General features: G+C 39.2%; 1 protein-coding gene and 1 pseudogene across 18 annotated transcripts in view; both read left to right on the top strand.

Moving 5' to 3' along the window:
• Positions 1-26,397, top strand: part of ANKS1B (ankyrin repeat and sterile alpha motif domain containing 1B) — a 1,131,483-nt gene that overhangs the window by 786,823 nt on the left and 318,263 nt on the right. For all 17 annotated transcript variants that reach the window (XM_082349568.1, XM_082349580.1, XM_082349581.1 and 14 more), the window contains one exon: positions 16,944-17,042. In XM_082349568.1, coding sequence (XP_082205694.1) covers positions 16,944-17,042 — 99 coding nt within the window. The remainder of the gene's footprint in view (positions 1-16,943; positions 17,043-26,397) is intronic.
• The window catches only part of LOC309608938 (AP-3 complex subunit sigma-2 pseudogene), a 510,311-nt pseudogene that overhangs the window by 420,167 nt on the left and 63,747 nt on the right, over positions 1-26,397 (top strand). The window lies entirely within an intron of this gene.

Here is a 26,397-nt window from a genome sequence, read left to right as displayed (position 1 = left end):
CTAACTGTGTGACCTTGGGCAGATTATTAGGTTCTCCCTGTCTTCAGTGCTTCATCTGCAAATCAGGGTAATAATTGTACCAACCTCAGGGGTTGTTGTGAGCAATCAACAAGGCAGAGCACTTAATAGTGCTTGGCATATATAAAACTTTGCTAACTGATAATTACTTGTATTATTTTTATTAGGTTATTTTTCTGTTTTCCCCACTAGACAGTAAACTCTAAAAGTAGAGGGATCTTGCTGTCCTATTCTCAGTGTATCCCAGGACCTGGCCCAGTGCCTGGCACATAGTAAGTGCTCACAAAATATTAATTGAACAAATATATGTTGAATAAATTAATGAGTGGCAGGTCCTACCTCCGTGGTAGCTTTGACTCTGGACTAGACTCTGCCAGTTTGTTTCCAGCGTTCAGTGGTCTCCTTTCCAAGGCTGCCAGATTCAGCAAAGAAAAATACACGATCCCAGTTAAACTGGAATTTCTGTATTTATCTGGCAACCCTACTTCCCTTACTACCACCTTCACCCTTAATAAGCAACACTTTCTCTCTCTCCTTCCCTCTCTCCCTGCCTTTCTCTTCCTCTTTCCTCCTCTCCTTTTATGTTTATTTGGCTATTTCCATATATAGCTCTCAGTGTCAGAAGACCTTATCATCCTTAAATCTGGAGATGTCTGGTCCTTGAGAACACCATCTCTTTGAAGGACTAATGAGTCGCCTTTATTACTGGCCTACCAGTTCCCAGAGGGCTAAATTATCCACCTTCACCATCACAGCCTCCTTCCCAAGGGACTGCAACTCACCCTCTTCTCTCTGGATTCAGAACATGTTAAGTTAGGAACATAAATGTCCTTAATTCATTCTCGGACATCCTCTACCTTATTATTTCCTTTTTAGACATCTTCCCTCCTAAATCCTGACTTTGAAAGAGACCTACAGGAAAATTACCCAAACATGGCTCTGACCCTGAGAACTTTACTTTCCCACTTGACCAGCCAGAGGGTTTGACAAGGCTCTGCAGAAGAGCTGACAAGCACCAACTCAACGCCATGTTGTCATTCCCCACCTCCCAGCATCATCCCGGTTCAGAACATGGCCAGTTACTTGGTGCTTTAGCCACGAACACCCTGGATCACTTATATTAACATGCTTGGTTCTAGCTTACACTAAGGTAGTTGGAAGAACTAACCACTTGACCTTTCAGGAGGTAAATAATATATTTGCAGTAAAATGTGTTGGAGAAACCATGGCAGTCACTCTTAATGGTCTGTCAATATACACGTAAGGCTGTGTGTGAAAATAGGGTCATGGGAGTTACTTCTTGGCAGTGTAACACATCTGTTTGACTGGAATCTGCATCCAGAAAAGGTCCCCTACTAAACATTTGGCTCTCTTTCTGTAGTGAAAGAAGCATGAGCATCAGAGTCTGACTGAATAAAACACTGATCCCAAATCTACCATATACTAACCATGTAAACCTGGCTACATTGCTTCATAGCTCTGAGACTCAGTTTCCTTGTCTATGAAATGAAGATACTACCACTTATAGTAGAAGATTGTTGGAAGGTTTATAAATAGAAGGGCAGAGTATCTAGTACTCAGTGACTGGTTGATGGCCAGTAGTTAACTATGAATCATTTTTTGGCACTTTTTCCTGTGTGTGGTTGTGCTGGTCATACCCAGGAGTAAATTTTGCTTCTCCAAGAGGAGGCTTTCCTTCTGGAGTTCTGCATCACCAGCGCGAGGTCATCTCCAAGAGGAGCCTTTCCTTCTGGAATTCTGCATCACCAGCAAGAGGTCGTCTCCAGGAGGAGCCTTTCCTTCTGGAGTTCTGCATCACCAGCGCGAGGTCATCTCCAAGAGGAGGCTTTCCTTCTGGAGTTCTGCATCACCAGCGCGAGGTCATCTCCAAGAGGAGCCTTTCCTTCTGGAGGTCTGCATCACCAGCGCGAGGTCGTCTCCAGGAGGAGCCTTTCCTTCTGGAGTTCTGCATCACCAGCGCGAGGTCGTCTCCAGGAGGAGCCTTTCCTTCTGGAGTTCTGCATTACCAGCGAGAGGTCATCTGCCAGAGGATCCTGCTGTAAATACAAAGGTTCCGTGTTCCTCTTCTGTTAAGAGCAGGGGGTCCAACCTAACCTAATCGCTGCTCACTTTGCTCTTGTGAGGCACTGGGAAATATTCAGCATGTTAGATAGAAGAACAAAACTTAGATACCTGCCAAGATTATGTACAGCCTACCCAAGGAAAAAAAATTTTTTTTTAACTTCACAGCTTGTGATTGGAAAAGGACACAGGACAGCTGCTAACTGTTTTCCTTTCATCTCCACTTTTGGCATGTTCTTCTAATAGCTCTCCTGTCACACTCAGTCCGCAGCACAGTGGGAGCTAAAAGAGTAGGACCGAGGTGTCCCCCCAACCCTATTCTCACCCCCTGCTCAGACTCAGCTGCTGGAAAAGACCATTTTAAGCATTTAATGTCCCCCCTACCCCTTTGGGAATGGCGTAACCCAGCTAGACACCACGCTTCAAAAGAGAGAGGCAAGTTAAAGCTTTGCAGTTAGTTAGGGAACATTTAGACTAGAAAAAACCCAGGTCCCTGCCAACCCTGATTCCGTGATTCAGTGAACAGAAAGGACTGGAGCAGAGGAGGGAAGAATAGGTCAGATGGCTTTCCAAATGCTCTTCTATAAAGAGGGATTCATCACTGCTTAAACTCTGTAAAACCAAACATAAAATACTTTAGAACATTTGCTTTCAAATGTGAATTTCATATGGTTCAAAGTAAAATACAAATGGTTTAGGTCTAACTACGTTTTTTTTACTGAACCTTTTCTCTCCTGCGCTAACCCCACTGGAGGCAGTGTCAGATGATAGTTATGAGAAAGACTCCTGTCATCTATTGGGAGCAAGTTATTTAAGTACCTACCTCAGAGACTTCTTGTGAGAATTAAATAAAGTAGTATATCTAAGGCATTTAGAAAAGAGCCTGGCACAAGAACTCAATACGTGTGCAATTTACTTTATGCTAACTTACACCAACTGCCATTAATGGGAAAATAGAAAGAAGACAATAGGTGTTCATATGCTTTATATTTTCGTATGTATGTATCAGGAAAAAAGTAAGAACATACAAATAAGTTTTTTTCACATCACTTTTCTTCTTTCTTGTGTGAATTGTGGATTAACATCCTGAAAAATGAATAGACTTCCTCTTTGGCCACTATGAAATTTTTGACCAAAGACAGTCTTTAATAAATATACATAATTCTAAAGTCTCCATGAACACATGTTGCAAATGAATCATAATTTTAATTTATGATATCACCAAACCTTGCTCAATGCTTTAAGAAATACGTAACTGATTACTTAAATTCCCTTTCCCTCTCTCTCTCTCTGTAGCTTCAAAATAGATGTTTCAAAGGGGAAAAAGCCTTGAAAAATAAAAAGGAAAAAATTGGTTGTATAAAACTTATTATAATCATGTGAACTGTTAAATGCTAACTGTAAGAAACAAGTCTAAGATATAGCTTATTTATTCAAATATAGAACTTGCATATATATATAGATGCTGTCTAACTTATTGCTCAGCGATGTGACATTTATTTGAATTAGTAATCCATGTGGTCTAAAAAATCTAGGAAACTTTCTTCATAAGCTAAAAACATGGAAATTTAGTTAAGTTGTGAACAAGAAATTCCACTGCAGTAGACAGGATATGTTAAAATGGAAGGCTAAGATAGAGATGTAAAAAGTATACTACAAAATTTTCTTCTACTGCCGTTTCATTAATGTGAGAGAGGGAATTAAAATTGGAAGAAGCACATCATTATCTGATCATTTACGGTAACTCATGTTTCTGTCTGATAAACTAAATAAAGCTTTGTTCCAACACTGATAAGGGATTATAAATCTGGTATTTATCACAGTAGTTATTATCGTTATCATGCAGCAAAGACATACATTGCGTTTACCTGTAAACTGATATCAAATTGACTCAAAATCTTTATAGAAGCTTAAGGTAGCATTGTTATTCCAAGAAAATCATATAGAGTTTTATACCACCATGTTTTATACCACCTATGCTGTAAAAAAAGCTATATTAAAAATAAACTAAAATATGTTTTTCCACGTGTGAATTTGCAAGATCGTGGTATCATTCATTCTACTACCGAAATATTCTATTTTAAATATTTAAGGCCACACAAACTGTAAAGAAGAATCTAATTTAGTTAATTATAGAGCAAAAGAAATCTCCTCCAATCGATAGTATCTTATTGATTTTTTTCAGTCTTGAACTGAAGAGAATAAATAACATCCAACTCAAGCTTATATTAAGAAGAAACCAGTTCTCTATGGTCCTTAAATATGTTTCCTTAGCATTTTATATAATATGCAATGTGAAGGAAAGGCTTCTAAATGAATGTGATATGACATTAAAGTTATGAAAACAAGAGAACTTTTCAAGCTGAAATTCTCAGAGACAGAAAAGATTAGCAGAGATACTTCTGAGAAATGATTTCAATAAATAGCTATTCTACTTCAAATGGATCATTAAGTACAAAGCACTGCTTTTTATTCTATTTGGTCATCTTATTAGTTTATCACAGCTGAAAAAATCCAATACATAAGATATTCTCCCCATGGTCATAGAAACTTCAGCTTTCAACTCTTAGTGCATAAAATATTACATTACTTTTCTTCGCTCCATGACTTAAGAAAGCAACAAAGACCCCCTGGATTAGACATTTCCTGTCAGTGAAAAAAACAGCTGTTCTAAAAACACTGCCTTGGGACTTTGATCCTTCTAGAAAGTCATTAACTAAACAACTTTATCTACTGATTATTATTCCTTAAATGTCTGTGCCATGTGCCTGGTAGTGTGCTAAGAATATAGTAAATAATTTCTCAATTGGACTTGTCATTTTGGTAGCATAGATTTCTAGCCCCATAATGAAGAAACACTAATGAAAGCAGAACCAGCTACTAATTTGTTTTAATGACTGAAAAATTAGAAGAGAATTTGCTAAAGATTCTAAATTTAATGTTCATGAACTTTGACTTACAGGAGCATCAGTTATATCCTGAGAATGATTCATGTGTTTGTTTGACTGCCTGTTTTGATTCCCTGTCACATCCTCGTTATTGCCCCATTTATGTGATTCAACTACAGTTTCCATGTCTTTGACTGTAGAGAGGCACTGTCTAATAGAACATTCTATGATGACAGAAGTGTTCTATATTTGCATTATCCAATATGTAGCCACCAGCCACATGTGGCCAATGAATCCTTGAAGTCAGGATTGAAAAGAATCAACTAGATACGGCAATTGAGAGGTCATTCTTAATATTTCATGGAGAAGTTCTATGGAGTTAATGGGGGTAAAAGCCTATTGGGGTGGGTTGAGGAGTAAATGGGAGATGAAAAGTAGAGACATCATGTGTACAAGGAGATGAGGGGGTAGAGAGTGCAGTGTGGTAGGTGGTTAGGTAGAAGACGGACCTGATGGAACTCTACTCCAGACACCACTGATCTGACAGTCATGTGAAAAATGGATGGCAGAAAGAGAAAGCTAGAGTGTATGTTCAGCTTTTACTGAGAAAAAAAGGAATTAAGCTGAGATTTTCTAACATTCAGTTAAGGCAAATGATAATAAGAGAATAAACTGCAGCTCCCTAGAAAGAATGGAAATATTTATTGTCCTTGATAACACAGCTGTTACCCAAGTACAAGCAAAATGATTAGTTGCAAGATTTGAAACATTTGATTTTTCTCTGAAAAGCTGTGAGAATCCATGATACTACAAAAATAAGGTATTCTATGATTTCTCCTTATAAGAAATTTTGTAAGTTCCTAGTACTGAGATTGATTTGTCAAAAAAAAAATGCATTCTTGCACTTCTCTATAATTACTCCTTAAAACAATTTGTTACAAGTTCTGAAACACTAAAATGTAGTTTCAAATTATACAATCTATATTTACATAGAATGATACTAATCAAAAGTTGGGCATGACTGAAATAATAGCATTTTAGAACTGAATGGGTGTTTGTTAAACGGCTTCATTTTATGGGTGAGGACCACAAGGCTCAGAACTAATATATGACTTAGCCATGTTTACCCGGATAAGACCTGGACCCAGGTCTTTAGACTCCAAGCCTGGTGCTATTTTGAAAAAAGACTGGCTAGATGATGCACCAGGATGTTTTTGCTATCCCTATATATTACAATAAGAAAGAAAATAGAAAATTTCCAACGGAATACCTCACTGGGGACAGTGAATCCTTTTCTTTACATTTCCACAACTAGGACCATTTCCTCTTGGGCACATTCTCACCATTTGCATTGTGCGTTTCACAGTTTCACTCATTTTTCAAAAGTGTTTGGTAATTGTCCTGTATGCTAGGATATTTGACCCAAAGAGAAGTTGTCTAACTTCCCTACAGTTCTTCAAAATGTTTCCTCACTTACGGAAGATAGATAAGGTGGTGGTTTAGAGGAAGAACAGTGGTCGCTAAGGATTAAATTTTTATTTTTAATGTGTATTTTTTGTTGTTGTTGATTTTTTTTAAACATCTTTATTGGAGTATGATTGCTTTACAATGGTGTGTTAGTTTCTGCTTTATAACAAAGTGAATCAGCTATACATATACATATATCCCCATATCCCCTCCCTCTTGCGTATCCCTCCCTCCCACCCTCCTTATCCCACCCCTCTAGGTGGTCACAAATCACTGAGCTGATCTCCCTGTGCTTGCGGCTGCTTCCTACTAGCTATCTATTTTACATTTGGTAGTGTATATATGTCCATGCCACTCTCTCACTTTCTCCCAGCTTACCCTTCCCCCTCCCCATATCCTCAAGTCCATTCTCTAGTAGGTCTGCATCTTTATTCCTGTCTTGCCCCTAGATTCTTCATGACCTTTTTTTTTTTTTTTTTTTTTTAGATTCCATATATATGTGTTAGCATACGGTATTTCTTTTTCTCTTTCTGACTTACTTCACTCTGTATGACAGTCTCTAGGTCCATCCACCTCACTAAAAATAACTCAGTTTCGTTCCTTCTTATGGCTGAGTAATATTCCATTGTATATATGTGCCCCATCTTCTTTATCCATTCATCTGTTGATGGACACTTCGGTTCCTTCCATGTCCTGGCTATTGTAAATAGAGCTGCAATGAACATTGTGGTACATGACTCTTTTTGAATTATGGTTTTCTCAGGGTATATGCCCACTAGTGGGATTGCTCGGTCGTATGGTAGTTCTATTTTTAGTTTTTTAAGGAACCTCCACACTGTTCTCCATAGTGGCTGTAACAATTTACATTCCCACCAATAGTGCAAGAGGGTTCCCTTTTCTCTACACGCTCTCCAGCATTTATTGTTTGTAGATTTTTTGATGATGCCCATTCTGACCAGTGTGAGATGATATCTCATTGTAATTTTGATTTGCATTTCTCTAACGATTAATGATGCTGAGCATACTTTCATATGTTTGTTGGCAATCTGTATATCTTTTTTGGAGAAATGTCTATTTAGGTCTTCTACCCATTTTTGGATTCGGTTGTTTGTTTTTTTAATATTGAGCTGCATGAGCTGCTTGTAAATTTTGGAGATTAATCCTTTGTCAGTTGCCTCATTTGCAAATATTTACTCCCATTCTGAGGGTTGTCTTTTCGTCTTGTTTATGGTTTCCTTTGCTGTACAAAAGCTCTTAAGTTTCATTAGGTCCCATTTGTTTATTTTTGTTTTTATTTCCATTTCTCCAGGAGGTGGGTCAAAAAGGATCTTGCTGTGATTTATGTCATAGAGTGTTCTGCCTATGTTTTCCTCTAAGAGTTTGATGGTGTCTGGCCTTACATTTAGGTCTTTAATCCATTTTGAGTTTATTTTTGTATATAGTGTTAGGGAGTGTTCTAATTTCATTCTTTTATATGTAGCTGTCCAGTTTTCCCAGCACCACTTATTGAAGAGGCTGTCTTTTCTCCACTGTATACTCTTGCCTCTTTTATCAAAGATAAGGTGACCATATGTGCATGGGTTTATCTCTAGGCTTTCTCTCCTGTTCCATTGATCCATATTTCTGTTTCTGTGCCAGTACCATACTGTCTTGATTACTGTAGCTTTGTAGTATAGTCTGAAGTCAGGGAGCCTCATTCCTCCAGCTCCGTTTTTCTTTCTCAAGATTGCTTTGGCTATTCGGGGTCTTTTGTGTTTCCATACAAATTGTGAAATTTTTTGTTCTAGTTCTGTGAAAAATGCCAGTGGTAATTTGATAGGGATTGCACTGAATCTGTAGATTCCTTTGGGTAGTAGAGTCATTTTCACAATGTTGATTCTTCCAATCTAAGAACATGGTATATCTCTCCATCTATTTGTATCATCTTTAATTTCTTTCATCAGTGTCTTATAATTTTCTGCATACAGGTCTTTGTCTCCTTAGGTAGGTTTATTCCTAGATATTTTATTCTTTTTGTTGCAGTGGTAAATGGGAGTGTTTTCTTAATTTCACTTTCAGATTTTTCATCATTAGTGTATAGGAATGCCAGAGATTTCTGTGCATTAATTTTGTATCCTGCTACTTTACCAAATTCATTGATTAGCTCTAGTAGTTTTCTGGTAGTATCTTTAGGATTCTCTATGTATAGTATCATGTCATCTGCAAACAGTGACAGCTTTACTTCTTCTTTTCCAATTTGGATTCCTTTTATTTCTTTTTCTTCTCTGATTGCTGTGGCTAATACTTCCAAAACTCTGTGGAATAATAGTGGTGACAGTGGGCAACCTTGTCTTGTTCCTGATCTTAGTGGAAATGGTTTCAGTTTTTCACCATTGAGGACAATGTTGGCTGTGGGTTTGTCATATATGGCCTTTATTATGTTGAGGAAAGTTCCCTCTATGCCTACTTTCTGCAGGGTTTTTATCATAAATGGGTGCTGAATTTTGTCAGAAGCTTTCTCTGCATCTATTGAGATGATCATATGGTTTTTCTCCTTCAATTTGTTAATATGGTGTATCACGTTCATTGATTTGCATATATTGAAGAAGCCTTGCATTCCTGGGATAAACCCCACTTGATCATAGTGTATGATCCTTTTAATGTGCTGTTGGATTCTGTTTGCTAGTATTTTGTTGAGGATTTTTGCATCTATGTTCATCAGTGATATTGGCCTGTAGTTTTCTTTCTTTGTGACATCTTTGTCTTGTTTTGGTGTCAGAGTGATGGTGGCCTCGTAGAATGAGTTTGGGAGTGTTCCTCCCTCTGCTATATTTTGGAAGAGTTTGAAAAGCATAGGTGTTAGCTCTTCTCTAAATGTTTGATAGAATTTGCCTGTGAAGCCATCTGGTCCTGGGCTTTTGTTTGTTGGAAGATATTTAATCACAGTTTCAATTTCAGTGCTTGTGATCGGTCTGTTCATATTTTCTATTTCTTCCTGGTTCAGTCTCGGAAGGTTCTGCATTTCTAAGAATTTGTCCATTTCTTCCAGGTTGTCAATTTTATTGGCATATAGTTGCTTGTAGTAATCTCTCCTGATCCTTTGTATTTCTGCAATGTCAGTTGTTAGTTCTCCTGTTTCATTTCTAATTCTATTGATTTGAGTCTTCTTCCTTTTTTTCTTGATAAGTGGCTAATGGTTTATCAATTTTGTTTATCTTCTCAAAGAACCAGCTTTTAGTTTTATTGATCTTTGCTATCGTTTCCTTCATTTCGTTTTCCTTTACTTCTGTTCTGATCTTTATGATTTCTTTCCTTCTGCTAACTTTGGGGGTTTTTTGTTCTTCTTTCTCTAATTGCTTTAGGTGTAAGGTTAGGTTGTTTATTTGAGATGTTTCTTGTTTCTTAAGGTAGGATTGTATTGCTATAAACTTCCCTCTTAGAACTGCTTTTGCTGCATCCCATAGGTTTTGGGTTGTCGTCTTTTCATTGTCATTTGTTTCTAGGTATTTTTTAATTTCCCCTTTGATTTCTTCAGCGATCTCTTGGTTATTAAGTAGTGTGTTGTTTAGCCTCCATGTGTTTGTATTTCTTACAGATTTTTTCCTGTAATTGATATCTAGTCTCATAGCATTGTGGTCGGAAAAGATACTTGATAGGATTTCAATTTTCTTAAATTTACCAAGGCTTGATTTGTGACCCAAGATATGATCTATCCTGGAGAATGTTCCATGAGCACTTGAGAAGAATGTGTATTCTGTTGTTTTTGGATGGAATGTCCTATAAATGTCAATTAAGTCCATCTTGTTTAATGTATCATTTAAAGCTTTTGTTTCCTTATTTATTTTCATTTTGGATGTTCTGTCCATTGGTGAAAGTGTGGTGTTAAAGTCCCCTACTATGATTGTGTTACTACCGATTTTCCCTTTTATGGCTGTTAGCATTTGCCTTATGTATTGAGGTGCTCCTATATTGGGTGCATAAATATTTACAATTGTTATAACTTCTTCTTGGATTGATCCTTTGATCATTATGCAGTGTCCCTCTTTTTCTCTTGTAATAGTCTTTGTTTTAAAGTCTATTTTGTCTGATATGTGAATTGCTACTCCAGCTTTCTTCTGATTTCCATTTGCATGGAATATCTTTTTCCATCCCCTCACTTTCAGTCTGTATCTGTCCCTAGGTCTGAAGTGGGTCTCTTGTAGACAGCATATATACAGGTCTTGTTTTTGTATCCATTCAGCCAATCTATCTCTTTTGGTTGGAGCATTTAATCCATTTACATTTAAAGTAATTATCGATATGTATGTTCCTATTACCATTTTCTTAATTCTTTTGGGTTTGTTATTGTAGGTCTTTTCCTTCCCTTCTGTTTCCTGCCTAGAGAAGTTCCTTTAGCATTTGTTGTAAAGCTTGTTTGGCAGTGCTGAATTCTCTTAGCTTTTGCTTGTCTGTAAAGGTCTTAATTTCTCCGTCAAATCTGTATGAGATCCTTGCTGGGTAGAGTAATCTTGGTTGTAGGTTTTTCTCCTTCATCATTTTAAATATATCCTGGAACTCCCTTCTGGCTTGCAGAGTTTCTGCTGAAAGATCAGCTGTTAACCTTATGGGGATTTCCTTATGTGTTATTTGTTGTTTTTCCCTTGCTGCTTTTAATATTTGTTCTTTGTGTTTAATTTTTGATAGTTTGATTAATATGTGTCTTGGCGTGTTTCTCCTTGGATTTATCCTGTATGGGACTCTCTGTGCTTCCTGGACTTGATTATCTATTTCCTTTCCCATATTAGGGAAGTTTTCATCTGTAATCTCTTCAAATATTTTCTCAATCCCTTTCTTTTTCTCTTCTTCTTCTGGGACCCCTATAATTCGAATGTTGGTGCATTTAATGTCCCAGAGGTCTCTGAGACTGTCCTCAGTTCTTTTCATTCTTTTTTCTTTATTCTGCTCTGCAGTACTCATTTCCACTATTTTATCTTCCAGGTCACTTATCCGTTCTTCTGCCTCAGTTATTCTGCTATTGATCCCTTCTAGAGAATTTTTAATTTCATTTATTGTGTTGTTAATCACTGTTTGTTTGCTCTTTAGTTCTTCTAGGTCCTTGTTAAACGTTTCTTGTATTTTCTCCATTCAATTTCCAAGAATTTGGATCATCTTTACTGTCATTCTGAATTCTTTTTCAGGTAAACTGCCTATTTCCTCTTCATTTGTTAGGTCTGGTGGGTTTTTGCCTTGCTCCTTCATCTGCTGTGTGTTTCTCTGTCTTCTCATTTTGCTTAACTTACTGTGTTTGGGGGTCTCCTTTTTGCAGGCTGCAGGTTCGTAGTTCCCGTTGTTTTTGGTATCTGTCCCCAGTGGCTAAGGTTGGTTCAGTGGGTTGTGTAGGCTTCCTGGTGGAGTGGACTAGTGCCTGTGTTCTGGTGGCTGAGGCTGGATCTTGTCTTTCTGGTGGGCCGGTCCACGTCTGCTGGTGTGTTTTGCGGTGTCTGTGGCCATATCATGATTTTAGGCAGCCTCTGTGCTAATGGATGGGGTTGTGTTCCTGTCTTGGTAGTTGTTTGGCATAGGGTGTCCAGCACTGTAGCTTGTTGGTCATTGAGTGGAGCTGGGTCTTGGCGTTGAGATGGAGACCTCTGGGAGGTTTTTGCCATTTGATATTACGTGAAGCTGGGAGGTCTCTTGTGGACCAGTGTCCTGAACTTGGTTCTCCCACCTCGGTGGCACAGCCCTGACGCCTGGCTGGAGCACCAAGAGCCTGTACTCCACACAGCTCAGAATAAAAGGGAGGAAAAAAAGAAAGAAAGAAAGAAGTAGATAAAATAAAATAAAATAAAATAAAGTTATTAAAATAAAAATAAAAAATAATTATTAAGAAAAAAGTATTTTTAAGTTAAAAAAAAAAAATGGACAGACAGAACCCTAGGACAAATGGTAAAAGCAAAGCTATACAGACAAAATCACACAGAGAAGCATACACATACACACTTACAAAAAGAGAAAAAGGGGGAAATATATATATATCGTTGCTCCCAAAGTCCACCTCCTCCATTTGGGATGATTCGTTGTCTATTCAGTTATTCCACAGATGCAGGGTACATCAAGTTGATTGTGGAGATTTAATCCACTGCTCCTGAGGCTGCTGGGAGAGATTTCCCTTTCTCTTCTTTGTTCGCACCGCTCCCGGGGTTCAGCTTTGGATTTGGACCCACCTCTGCGTGTAGGTCACCTGAGGGCGTCTGTTCTTCGCTCACACAGGACGGGGTTAAAGGAGCAGCTGCTTCGGGGGCTCTGGCTCACTCAGGCGGGGGGAGGGAGGGGTACGGAGGAGGCGGGGCGAGCCTGCGGCGGCAGAGGCCGGCCGGCAGGACGTTGCACCAGCCTGAGGGCGCCGTGTGTTCTCCCAGGGAAGTCGTCCCTGGATCATGGGACCCGGGCAGTGGCAGGCTGCACAGGCTTCCGGCAGGGGAGGTGTGGCGAGTGACCTGTGCTTGAACACAGGCTTCTCGGTGGCGGCAGCAACAGCCTTAGCGTCTCATGCCCGTCTCTTGGGTCCGCGCTGATAGACGCGGCTCACGCCTTTCTCTGGAGCTCCTTTAAGCGGCGCTCTTAATCCCCTCTCCTCGCGCACCAGGAAACAAAGAGGGAAGAAAAAGACTCTTGCCTCTGCGGCAGCTCCGGACTTTTTCCCGGACTCCCTCCCGGCTAGCCGTGGCGCACTAACCCCTTCAGGCTATGTTCATGCCGCCAACCCCAGTCCTCTCCCTGGGATCCGACCGAAGCCTGAGCCTCAGCTCCCAGCCCTGCCCGCCCCGGCGGGTGAGCAGACAAGCCTCTCGGGCTGGTGAGTGCTGCTCGGCGCCGAGCCTCTGTGCGGGAATCTCTCCGCTTTGCCCTCCGCATCCCTGTGGCTGCGCTCTCCTCCGTGGCTCTGAAGCTTCCCCCCTCCGCCACCCGCAGTCTCCGTCCGCGAAGGGGCTTCCTAGTGTGTGGAAACCTTTCCTCCTTCACAGCTCCCTCCCACTGGTGCAGGTCCGTCCCTATTCTTTTGTCTCTGTTTTTTCTTTTTTCTTTTGCCCTACCCAGGTACGGGGGGAGTTTCTTGCCTTTTGGGAGGTCTGAGGTCTTCTGCCAGCGTTCAGTGGGTGTTCTGTAGGAGTTGTTCCACGTGTAGATGTGTTTCTGATGTATTTGTGGGGAGGAAAGTGATCTCCGCGTCATACTCTTCCGCCATCTTGAAGCTCCTCCGCCCCTAGGTTCTTCATAACCATTTTTCTTTTAATATTCCATATATATGTGTTAGCATACTGTATTTGTTTTTCTCTTTCTGACTTACTTTACTCTGTATGACAGACTCTAGGTCCATCCACCTCACTACAAATAACTCAATTTCGTTTCTTTTTATGGCTGAGTAACATTCCATTGTATATATGTGCCACATCTTCTTTATCCATTCATGTGTCGATGGACACTTCGGTTCCTTCCATGTCCTGGCTATTGTAAATAGAGCTGCAATGAACATTGTGGTACATGACTCTTTTTGAATTATGGTTTTCTCAGGGTATATGCCCACTAGTGGGATTGCTCGGTCATATGGTAATTCTATTTTTAGTTTTTTAAGGGACCTCCATACTGTTCTCCATAGTGGCTGTATCAATTTACATTCCCACCAATAGTGCAAGAGGGTTCCCTTTTCTCTACACGCTCTCCAGCATTTAGTGTTTGTAGATTTTTTTGATGATGGCTATTCTGACCAGTGTGAGATGATATCTCATTGTAGTTTTGATTTGCATTTCTCTAATGATTAATGATGTTGAGCATTCTTTCATGTGTTTGTTGGCAATCTGTATATCTTCTTTGGAGAAATGCCTATTTAGGTCTTCTGCCCATTTTTGCATTGGGGTTTGTTTTTTTGTTATTGAGCTGCATGAGCTGCTTGTAAATTTTGGAGATTAATCCTTTGTCAGTTTCTTCATTTGCAAATATTGTCTCCCATTCTGAGGGTTGTCTTTTCGTATTGTTTATGATTTAAGGATTAAATTTTTTAAATCATTTCAGTATTCAAACACTGAAATCAAGTTTTCAGTATTACCTATAGATAGTAGCTACTTCAGGCTATAGCATCCTGATGTGTTTTATGTTTGTACAAAGAACCCAGGTTCTATATTTTGTATAAGCTTAAGTTGTGAGGTGGTAATTTAGCCAGTGTAAAACCAGATAATGATCTAATACATAGGTGGCCAAAGATTTTTGGTTTTTTGTTTTTGTTTTTGTTTTTTAAGGGCCTTTTAACTTCTTTGGAAAACCCCTTAAAGAGTGAAAGTCAAACACGGAACGGTATCATATATCCCGCTCATGACACACTAGTCCATTTCCAAAATAATAACGCTTTCTCCAAATGAAGTCATTTATACCCTTAGCCATGCCCTATTGTGTGCACTGAGTACTTTCTGAGAGCAGTGTTTCCTGTGGCGTACTCCCAAGACTGGCTTATTTGTTTGCATTAGGCTTTTATTATCATACTGCTCTACCTGCATCGTTCTGCCTTCTCCAAGGTGGCCAGAGTAGCTTAAGCACAGGAATGTTACTATGCGTAGGTGGAATGTTTTTGTCCGGTGAGCGCCCATTGTACATCCCTAGCTATGATGCCATTCTAATGGCTTTAATCTTTCTAAGAACAGCCAATTACATCCATTTATAACATAGTCCGATATTAAATTGCTTACATTCATCTGTTCTGTGCCAGTCCAGGGAAAGACATTAGTCTTTGCACCATAGTAAACTGGCCCCTCCTCCTTCACTTTCTCAGGAAAAGGCATCACGATCCACCCCTACTTCTGAAGCCTGGAACTGTTGTGTATTCTGAATTCCTCCATCATTCTGTGCATTCAATCACCAAGTCAAACTTCTTGATAGTTTTCAGATCCACTCACTTCTTTCTGTCTCCTGTGACCACTACCTTAGTATAAGCCCACATCATCTATAGAACAACTACTGTGGTCTCCTAACGGTCTCCATGCTCCCATGATTGCCCTTTCCAGTTCATTCTCTTTTGCTTTAAATATTCATCAGTACCCATTTCTCTCCATAAATAGGTATTCTGTAATTTCTATTCATAAGCGTTTTTATTTTACACATTAGTAGGACAGAGTTTGACTTGTCCATAGAAAGCAGTGATCTGAATTCTTGAACTTCTCTACAGACTTATTTAAAGGGAAACTCTAGCTTGCAAGCTCCAAAAGACTAAAATTTAGGGACAAAATAAGCCATTTATAGATTTCTGTGTTACAGGGAGTTCCCTGGCAGTCCAGTGGTTAGGACTCCGCCCTCTTATTGCTGAGGGCCCGGGTTTAATCCCTGGTTGGGGAACTAAAACCCACAAGCCGCACAGCACAGCCAAAATAAATAAATTTCTGTGCTGGAATATTAATCAGAGTTCAAAAAATCATTGAAATCAGAGAATATCAGGACTAGACTGATCCTTGGAGATTATGTGGCTCAACCTCATCATTTTATAGGTAAGGAAACTGAGGCCCAGCCACAGAAAACAGATTGATCTTTCTAAATATGGAATTTCATCATGTAACTCCTTTTCTTAAAATCTGTCCAGGCTTCCCATTATGGTCAAGATGAAGTCTAAATTCCTCAACGTGGCGTACAACGTCTGTATAGTCTGGCCTTTCCTTACCTTTCCAGACTGACCTTTCACTCCTCTCTCCAACTTATCCTAGAACTTGATGTTTCCAAGTAAACTGTGTTCTTTCTTACCCACACAACATTGCACATAATTTCTCCTAGTCCTTCCCATTTTGAATGCTAAATCCAAACCATCCTTCAGACATCTGATTAGACATCATCTCCTCTGCAAACATATCCCAGATCCCCTCTACACTACCAAGCATGTGTCACCATCATAGCATATTCACAGCATCCTAACTGCCTTTGAACAATCTGTTTCCATCACTGGACTGGAAGGAACAGACAGTTGAGGGCAGGGACCTGCATCTTTTACTCATTGTTCTGTCCTCACATCTCATTCAGGTATCTGACATTCAATATTTAAGATTAATTATTAACTCTCTTTTAACTTGCCTAGTATACTTCAATTATTCCATCAGCTCTCCTTACAAAATCTATTTTCAGAGGGAAAATAAACTTGTTCTTTCACCTCAATGCATAGGTCACTGATAGTTTTAAATGACAACTCTTCCTAGAAGCATATACATTTTTAGGGGAACAAGGTTTTGAGTCACAGGAATGAATTCCCAATGCAGATAATCCAACCATAAATAGTAAGCCATGAGAGTATTTGTGAGGGAAAGAAAACTTTCCCAGAACCTTCAACACAGTCATATAGGTGACCTACTCTCACCTCACCCTCACAGAAGAATGACTCTATGTTTTTGTCTATAAAAATCAGATCACTTGTTGGTTATTTATCTCTGTATTAAGAAAATCATTATTTACCCACAGTAAAAATGCCTGATTTAATTTATAACATTTCTGGTTTTGTTTCAGGGAAGCAATGTTATGGAAGATCAAGATCTGTTGGAAATTGGAATCCTTAATTCTGGGCACAGACAAAGAATTCTACAGGCAATCCAGCTCCTTCCAAAGGTAAGCCATGCTTTATTACCTTAGCCCTGAGTATAGTCCCAGTGGTTTTAAGTTCAGGTGTGCAAAGGGTATTAGTATTTAGGACAATATGTCTGCATATTGATGCAACTCCTCAAAGCAGGTCTTCTTAGTCCAACTAAACATTCAGACTCATAAGACTACTCTGAGCCACAGTAGATCTATCAAGAAAGATGTAATACAGGAAATGCCACTGGCTAGCAGGGCAGCTTCAGAGTTTTTCTTCAGTGGGATTCTTTATGTCAGTACAAACATCAGTCCATGCCCCCCAGGTGACAGATCAGGTGCAAGAAGACAAGATCAATATAGGGTGGGTACAAGAATGTTCCTGGATTAGAAGCCTCACGCCCTTAAAGGCAGTATCTCTTGTAACAACTCCATAGCCCTAGCCTCCAGGGACAAGGAACCTGCCTAATCACAAGTCATCACTCAGGGGAGTCCAAAATATCGCATCCCCATCAGGTATTTGTAGTTCATGTATAAATCTTCCCAATCCAGATGCAATTTACCAACCAGGCATCATTTTAACTTTAAGTAGTATGTTACCTAGCAACAGAGTTGACCTTCTGTTTTCCAGATAAGGTTTCACAAGAGCCTAAAACAACTGGTCTTCAGGATATGTAGGATTTTAATTGGTAAGGAAAGGGAAAGGCATTTCAGGGCCCAGCAGGAATCACACAGATAGAGGTATGGTCCAGGCAACAAACGGCCAGAAGCATTAGGGGAACAGCGATACTCGATACTCGTGTGATTTAAAATCCAATGGGATTTGCACAACAATGTGAATGTACTTAATGCCACTAAAGTGTATACTTCAAGATGGTTTAAGGTGGTAAATTTTACGTTTTGTTATTTCACCACGGTTAAAAAAATAATTTTAAAAAAAAGAAGAAAAAATCCAATGTGATTAAAACAATTGGAGAGTGGAGTCAGAGTTAAAACCGAAAAAGTAAGTTGGGTCAGGTTGGTATCAGGCTAAGGAATTTGAAATTTATTCTGTAAGCACAGGGGAATGGACATGACTAGATTGCTTTAGGCCAGTTAATTCTGGAGACTGTATACAAAAGGAATTAGAAGGAGGGAATGTTGAAGTTGGGTCATACACTTGGAAAAAGATTCTGGGGGCAAGATTGGAGGCAGGGTAGCAGATGGACGGTAATAGATGCACCTAAATATATGAATTTATTATATATTTTGTATTCTCCTCTGTGCTTTTCCTTTCTGAGGAGGCTATAATTTCTCCTTCTCAGAATGGGAAAGATAAATACTAACCACTGTTTCTAAGGAAGTGACATGATGAAATTTGCCAACTGACAATGAACTGAGTTTCTACTGATAGAAACTTACCACTTTTGCAAATTCAAGGAAAGTCAAGCATACAAAGGAGTTTTAGTCATACAGTTTTCTACACTAAAAGAAAAAGAATAAAGCATCCTTAAAACTGTATCTGGAGGTAATTCTTATTAACATATTGTTCATCTCGCCACTTTTGTATCTTTACTTAGAATATTAGCTCCTCAGCAAGTTTTCTCCTCACTCTCAGCAAGGACTCCTGCACTGCTGTAACCCCAGAACCTGCCACATTGCCTGCCCCCTAGTAGGCACTCAGTAAATCAGTGAATGTCTCCCCACTTGTCACAAATCTGCCTGCCATTTAAAGTTCAACTCAAACGGTTCTACATCACTTTTTTTGTGAAACTTCTCCTACAGTGAAACCACTTCTCACCACCTTAGTAATTATTACCCTAGCCCACACCAACCACCTCTGATCAGGCTACCACAATAGATTCTAACCTGTCATCTAGGTTAGACTACTTGAGTCAATTTCCCATTGGTCCTCTCACCTGGACAACGCATAGATGCCTAATCTCTGTCCTGGTTACCTTTCTTACCACTTTACAGTTGAATTTCCACACGGCGCCCAGAAAGAAATGTAAATCAGATCATGCCACATCCTGATTAAAATCTCCAGTGGATTCCCTTTCTCATTTAGAACAGAATCTTTATCATGACCTACGAAAGTCAATAGGATCTGACCCCGTCCCACCAATATGACCTCGTCTCTCACTCTCCCTTTCTCCCACACTTTAGTCATGTGGCTTTCTTTTTTGTTCCAGAACATGCCAAACTCATTTTTGCCTCAAAGCCTTTCTGTATTGGTCTGTCTGCCTGGAAAGCCTTTTCTTCATATCTTCAAGTGCTTGCTCCTTGCACCATCAACTCTCTACTCAGCTGTCACCTCCTCACAGAGGGTTTTGTGCGCTCAAAGTCACACCCCTCACCTACTCTCACTGTCCTTCATATTGTCCTGCTTCAGTTTTCTTCATAGCACTTGTGGCTACCTGAAGTTATATTATTTATTTGTTTGTTTTCTTCCTTATTTTTCATCTCACCCCCAGGATGCAAGGTCAATGAAATAAGGGACCTTGGCTATCTTGTTCCCTTTTATATATCCAGTCCCTGGAATAGTGCCTACCACATCAAAAAATAATTTGTGGAATGAAAGAATACCCTGCTCTTTCTTTCCTCTGAGATTTGATGGCACTATGATTGTTCTGTCTGAAGGTACTAATAATATTTTACCACTTTTATGTTATAAGCATACTGAGAGCAGAGACAATGTCACATCCATCCTTGACCTTCCCACTGTGCTTAGCTCAATACATGCACATTAAAAGAATGAAAGAATGAGTGATTAAACGAATGAATATTTTTTCACATGTTATTCAAATATAAATTTTTTAATCAAAGAGTATCTCAATTTTTAAGCTGTGTCTATAATCCTATACAGGCCATTTTGAGAAACAAAAGAACCTGAACCCAGAATTATTTGAAGAATAAATGAAGTATTTATTTTTAAGACAGAATATCATTCCCATTAGAGAAAACAATATAATAGAAATAATACAAAATTAAGCTTCTATCAAGAGGCTGATGCTGAAGTGCTTACTATGCACCCAAATGAGTAGAGAATATATAAAAACATCCAAACACGTGTTCAGCAGTACAAACAAAATGTTATAATGCTACAGATTGATGCTTTGCCTTCTTAGGTAATGAGCCCAATCTTTAGGTGGTTGACAGTGTAATTCTGCTGCCAGCACGTTCATTTGCATTCACTCTAACTTTGCACAGCCAAAAAATGGACAAAATGTCTCTTCATTTTGCTTGTGCAATTTTGGTCCTCAGAATATTTGTGTTCTTCATCTGTCATGAGAAATACTCCATGATTGCTACCTGAGATCCTTTAATTAACATAGTGTGTTTTGGAATTGGTGAGATTGTTCCTAAACAGAGAAAAGGTGGTTTGCTAAGTGCAATCTTGATGTGTTAGCACAGTTCAATGCATGTTTTTTATGCTTTATTTGTATTTGTTGTTTCAAGTTTCAAATACAAAAGTTTATTCTTTTGGTAATAATGTTTTTTCTATAATATTCCCTTTTTAATATTGAAGTATTTACCAGTGCAAAGATCTGAACGGTCTCCAGTTCATTCGATACACTGAACACAAAGAATGTGTTACACGTAGACATCTTTAGAACAGTAATCACATTAATTCCTCTTCTCCACCCATTCTTTCCTCTCTTTTATAGTGCCTGACCTTTAGTAGCAAAGCTTAATTATCCATTTTCACCCAGCATCCACTTGCCTCACCAACCCCAACTCAGTCTTTCCTTAGGTCTGAAAGTTTCCCACGACTTTTACCCTTTTCTCTCTTTTTTTTTTTTTTTCTATCAAAGGGTAAGGATCTATTTTACATAAAGAAATATTACAAATTTATAAGTGAACCATAGGCAAATTAACAAAATAATTGCCAGAATAAATTACAAGGCATAACATTTAAGAGGATACACTAATGGAAAATAAGCATGAAAAAAATGCTTGGCCTCCTTAGTAATTGGTGCAATGATAATTAAGATGACAATAAGATACCATTTAATACCCACATGACTGGCAAAACTAAGGCACCTCATCATTTCAAGTATGTGGGTGGTTGAGGTTCAGTGGGAATCCTAGTACATCCCCATAGCAGTTTACTTTTTTTTTTTTAACATCTTTATTGGAGTATAATTGCTTTACAATGGTGTGTTAGTTTCTGCTGTATAACAAAGTGAATCAGCTAAACATAAACATATATCCCCATATCCCCTCCCTCTTGCATCTCCCTCCCACCCTCCCTATCCCACCCCTCTAGCTGGACACAGAGCACCGAGCTGATCTCCCTGTGCTATGCGGCTGCTTCCCACTAGCTATCTATTTTACATTTGGAAGTGAGAGAGTGGCATGGACATATATACACTACCTTTTCTCTTTTTAAGAAAGGACACATACCAAAAGTTCTATGAGAAGATGGCTTAGGCTTATTTTGTTGTCTCCTAGAAACTTTAAGCATATGGGGCTTTTTCTGTCCCCTAGACACAGGGAAATTATCTGATTACTTATCTGCAACGTGTAATTTACCTTTTTCCAGGTAAGAATTCTGTGTCGCCAAGTTTTTGGATAATCCTTTAAAATCTTTTTATAAGGGCATAATCTCTTTTGTCCTTTGACAATATAACACCTGGAGGTCAGGAATTCAAAGGATTATCATTTTAAAGGTTTGCAGGATTTCGTGTCAAGGCCCATAGTGTATCTGCTCTCTTAATCTCTCATCCTGAACTGAAAATGCATTTCGGCACGCTAGCAACTTTTATATCACATGCTCACTTCACTTTTTAATATTTTTTCTTATATTTTCCTGTTTCATAATATCTTTTGGAATTACTTGGTAATTGTCTACACTTGCTATTTGCGCCCACTCATCCTTCCTTTGCTCCCACTCATCCTTCAGCCTACTTGGGTCTAACTAGTTCCTCTGCTGCCACCCCACACAACAGTGCTAAGGTCACCAGTGACCAGCAGAGCAGAAATTCCATAAGCTGCTTTCACCTCACCTTGGCTTCAGTAGGTTCTGATACTCTTGTCAGCTGTCAGCATGGTCCTCTTTTGGCCTCCACAATACCCAGTTATGTTCCTGCCTCTCTGCCATTCCCTCTCCTTGCCGGCTCATTCTCTCAGTTACATGTTGGAGTTTCTCAAAACTCAAAATATTTGATGACTAGTAAATGTAGTTATCACAGGACTCTTGATCATAGCACAGTTTCTGGTATTCATTGTTTTGTTCATTGCAAGCCTACTTTATTTTACTGCATAATGAACACCTACATTTTTAAGTTCAGTTCAATTTTACCAGTATGTGTTGGGCTACATAGTTTCAATTGTTTTTTTCACTGAATGGCACTGAACACCTCTGTCCAGATAAATTATCCCCTTCCCCATCCTCAGTTTGAGATTTTGGTTTAAGAAAACAAAACAAAACAAAAACAGAGTTGTCTCTTATTCCAATAGAAAAACAAGATTCTCTGTTAGGTATCTATTGCTTATAACAAGTTACCTCAAATCTTATTTGGATATAACAACATTTATTATCTCTATTTCTGTGGGGAAGGAATCTAGGAGCAGCTTAGCTGGGTCCTCTGGCTCTGGGGTCTCTCACAGGACTACAGTCATCTTGAGACTCAGCTGGGGAAAATCCACTTCCTAGCTCACTCATGTGGTGGTAGCAGGATTCTAATCTTTGGGAGATTTTGGACTGAAGCCTCAGTGCCTCACAAGCTATTGGCTGAAGGCCTTCCTCGGTTCCTTGTCACATGGGCCCCTCCATAAAGAAACATGAAGCTAGTTTCAACAGCATAAGCGAGAGGACAAGAACATGCTAGCAAGATGAAAATCTCAGTCTTTTGTAACATCCCATCCTTTTGCCTCTTCTATTCATTACAATCAAGCCACTAATCCAGCCCAAACATAGGAAGAGGTATTTACACAAGTGTGTGAATACCAAGAGGTGGGATCTTTGGCCATCTCAGAAGTCTTCCTGCTACAGATACACTTTATAATGATCCACTTTACAGTCTAGTTTCCATGTCTACATTTGAGGTCAAAATGGAATAACCATTACATGGTTACAACAATAAATGCATCTTTTATTTCCATGGGCCATCTTCATGGTACTGTGATATTCACAATTAGATGATTTAGTAACACATTAGTAATCACCATTCAAAAAAGAGGCACATGTCTCTAATCTGTAAAATTAGGTATAATGTAGCATGATATGACACAATCATACAGAAATTAGAGACCTTGAAGATTTGCCAATTGCACATAAAGACTTCATGATTTGAGTGCCACTGATCTAAGTGATGCATACAAATCAGGAATCCTATAAAACATTACAAATTTTAAAAACATGTTCATACTTCATTGGTGCTTCATTATTGAAAGGAGCATATTTCCATCTATATTAGGAAAGTGAATTGGTCAAACTCTCTCGGAAAATACTTTAAGGATATTAGCAAATTAAACACATTTTTAAAAAACTAACAAAGCTAGACAGTAAAAGGGACCATTTAACTTTAGACCTGATCAGAACAAATAGATAAAGGCAACAGTTGACCAAAAAAAGCTTGGGATACAGAGATATACTGGCAAGGACTGAGAACTCAAACACTTTTAAAGGCAAGACAATATGGAATAGTGGAAATTGTGGCAAACTGGAGAGCATAAACCCTGCCCCCCCAAAACAAAATTGTTCTTTTTTCCACTTTATCAATTAAACAAAGCATTAGGGACCAGATTTGGTTATAGCTGTGACTTTGCTACTTCAAAAATTAAAGTCTTAATACAATAGAATCCCTAATTATTTCAGAGTTCAAAGGAGTATTATGAATGTGACATTATCTCAGTTTGGCTTCCTGCCCAGGATTCTGCTCTTAAAGACCCTAGTTCTTTCAAGGTGCTTGAAATTCAGAAGTTTGTTGATTCTAGTCTTGATGGTTGATGAAGATGTGTGCTAGATTTAGGGGGAAATTGTACAACCAATGTAACTTTTTAAGAACTCTAGAAAGGAAGGTTCAGTCTTATTTCCCTGTCACTTAGAAAAACGATAGCAAACCATTCCTGCTTCTTCTGCTATTTTTCAGAAGGGCAACAACAAAACATAGGCTATAGGCACAGATTCTCTTGTTGTACCTTTTGACAGGGTAACTTTTCATCCCCCTGTGCCACACTCACTCTCCATCTACCCTCATTCTTTTTTCTTGCATTTCTTTCTTTTCACTGGCAGGCATCTTAAATTTCATGCCATTCGATGTTTGACCTGCCACCCTGTGGACATCCAGTAAAAGATATACTCTCAAACACAATCCCACACACATATGTGCACCGTTAGTATGGCGGCCCTAACCTAAAGTTAATACACGACTGGACCCATGGTCTAACTGAGGGCGTGGGGTATTCCACCTCCTGTAGGTATGGTCCTTGGTGGGAGAAGCTGTGGTGTTTCTAGAGTCTTTTCAAGATCTGTTCAATTCTGTAAATGTCTTTTGGTTCTGGGACAAACAGATATGCTCACTTAGATCACTTAGATCAGTGTAAAAGATTATTTCATTTTCAGGATAAATGTTGGTGCCATTGGAGAATGAGGAAGGAAGAAAGAGTAGTTGACCTTAAGGTCATTTGGAATAAATAAAATAAACTTTGAAGTGACAGCAAGTCATTCAGATTTTTCTTATTATTCCTTAGTCTATATAATCAGGTAATGAACTCTAGCCACTGTAACAAACAACTCCAAAATCTCAGTGGCTTAACATTATTAAATTTATTTCTCACTCATACTAAGTCCATGGTGGTTTAGGCAGCTCTCCTCCAAGCAGAAACTCAGGGATCCAGGCTTCTTCCATCATGTGGTTCTCCCATCTTGGAGTTCTTTGAGAGCTGCCATAAGGGGAGGGGAGAGAGGAACATAGACGATCACACAGGATATTCTGTTGCCAGGCTTGGAAGTGCATCATTTACTTTAGACCACATTTGACTCACCAGAACTCAGTTTCATGACCCTTGCTAAACTGCAAGGTAAGCCAAAAAATATAGTCTCCCTTCACAGGAAGTGCTAAATGGAATTCCTGAGAATCTAGCCATTCTGTGTCAGAAACCCCTTTTTCTTTCTGCACCTCAACTGCTGCCTTTCTTCACACTAGTATTCATTCCTTAAGATTTATTCCTTGGAGAAGCCTTTTGAGACATCCTCTATCTGGGCTAGAGTGCTAATTTAACCTTCTGTGCTCCCGTTACACCCGATAAAACTACCTATTGACTAGTTTGTCTCTCTCACTCAAGATTAGGATCTTTGTCATATTCATCTTCATTTCCTAAGCATGGAGCACCTGGACGTAGTAATGCTCAGTTAATATTTATTAGACTGGACTGAGCCAAACAAGAATGCAGATTAGAAATCAGTCCTGGGCTTCCCTGGTGGCGCAGTGGTTGAGAATCTGCCTGCCAATGCAGGGGACACGGGTTTGAGCCCTGGTCTGGGAAGATCCCACGTGCCGCGGAGCAACTGGGCCCGTGAGCCACAACTACTGAGCCTGCGCGTCTGGAGCCTGTGCTCTTCAACAAGAGAGGCCGCGATAGTTAGAGGCCCGCGCACCGCGATGAAGAGTGGCCCCCGCTTGCCGCAACTGGAGAAAGCCCTCGCACAGAAATGAAGACCCAACACGCCAAAAATAAATAAATAAATAAGTAAATTTATAATTGCTTGTTTAATGAAAATTAAAAAAAAAAAAAAAAGAAAGAAATCAGTCCTGAATAGGTCAAATTAGGACTCCCAGGTTAGGAAATTTCCCAGCTGAGCACCTTTATATTTAAATGTTTTACAAAGAAGTAAGGCAGGTCCTTCATGAATATAACACCCACAACCTGGTGGTCTGCATTTTCCTCCAGAGACCTCCTCCACCTTGCCTCATGCTTTCCGTTTACAAGTGGAAACCAATAACCAGTCTATTCTTCAGGAGTACATTGGGAGAAGGAATGGCTGCTACTTATAAAGCTCTTTGAGCCCTTTGAAATGACAAAGCCCAGTACACACAAAGTACAAAATAGCTATAGCTGTTTGGGCTGGATAGATTTCCAAATAACTGCTAGACGTGAGAGCAGTGCAGTCCCAACTTACTTATGGACGCTCTGTTCCAAGGTTTTTACACCATTTCAGAAAGCAAGGTGACTGCTGCATTCTTCCTAAGCTAAAGATGGAGGATTTGAAATGTTTTACTTTAAGTGAATTTATCTTAGAATACTTTATTATGTAGACCAGCAAACTGGACTCTCATTTTACTCATTATCCCCCACGATATTTACAGAGAAATATGGGAGGAATTCTGCAAGTAAATAAATTCTGATCTATCGCCATTCCCAGCAGCTGTCATCCTTCAACTTTGAGAAGTTCACCCCCACTTAA

Source organism: Balaenoptera borealis, assembly GCF_965194805.1.
Source record: "Balaenoptera borealis genome assembly, chromosome: 13".
Classification (NCBI taxonomy): Eukaryota; Metazoa; Chordata; class Mammalia; order Artiodactyla; family Balaenopteridae; genus Balaenoptera; species Balaenoptera borealis.
The sequence above is the reverse complement of the archived record's forward strand: the minus strand, read 5'-3'. Positions and strand labels throughout refer to the sequence as shown.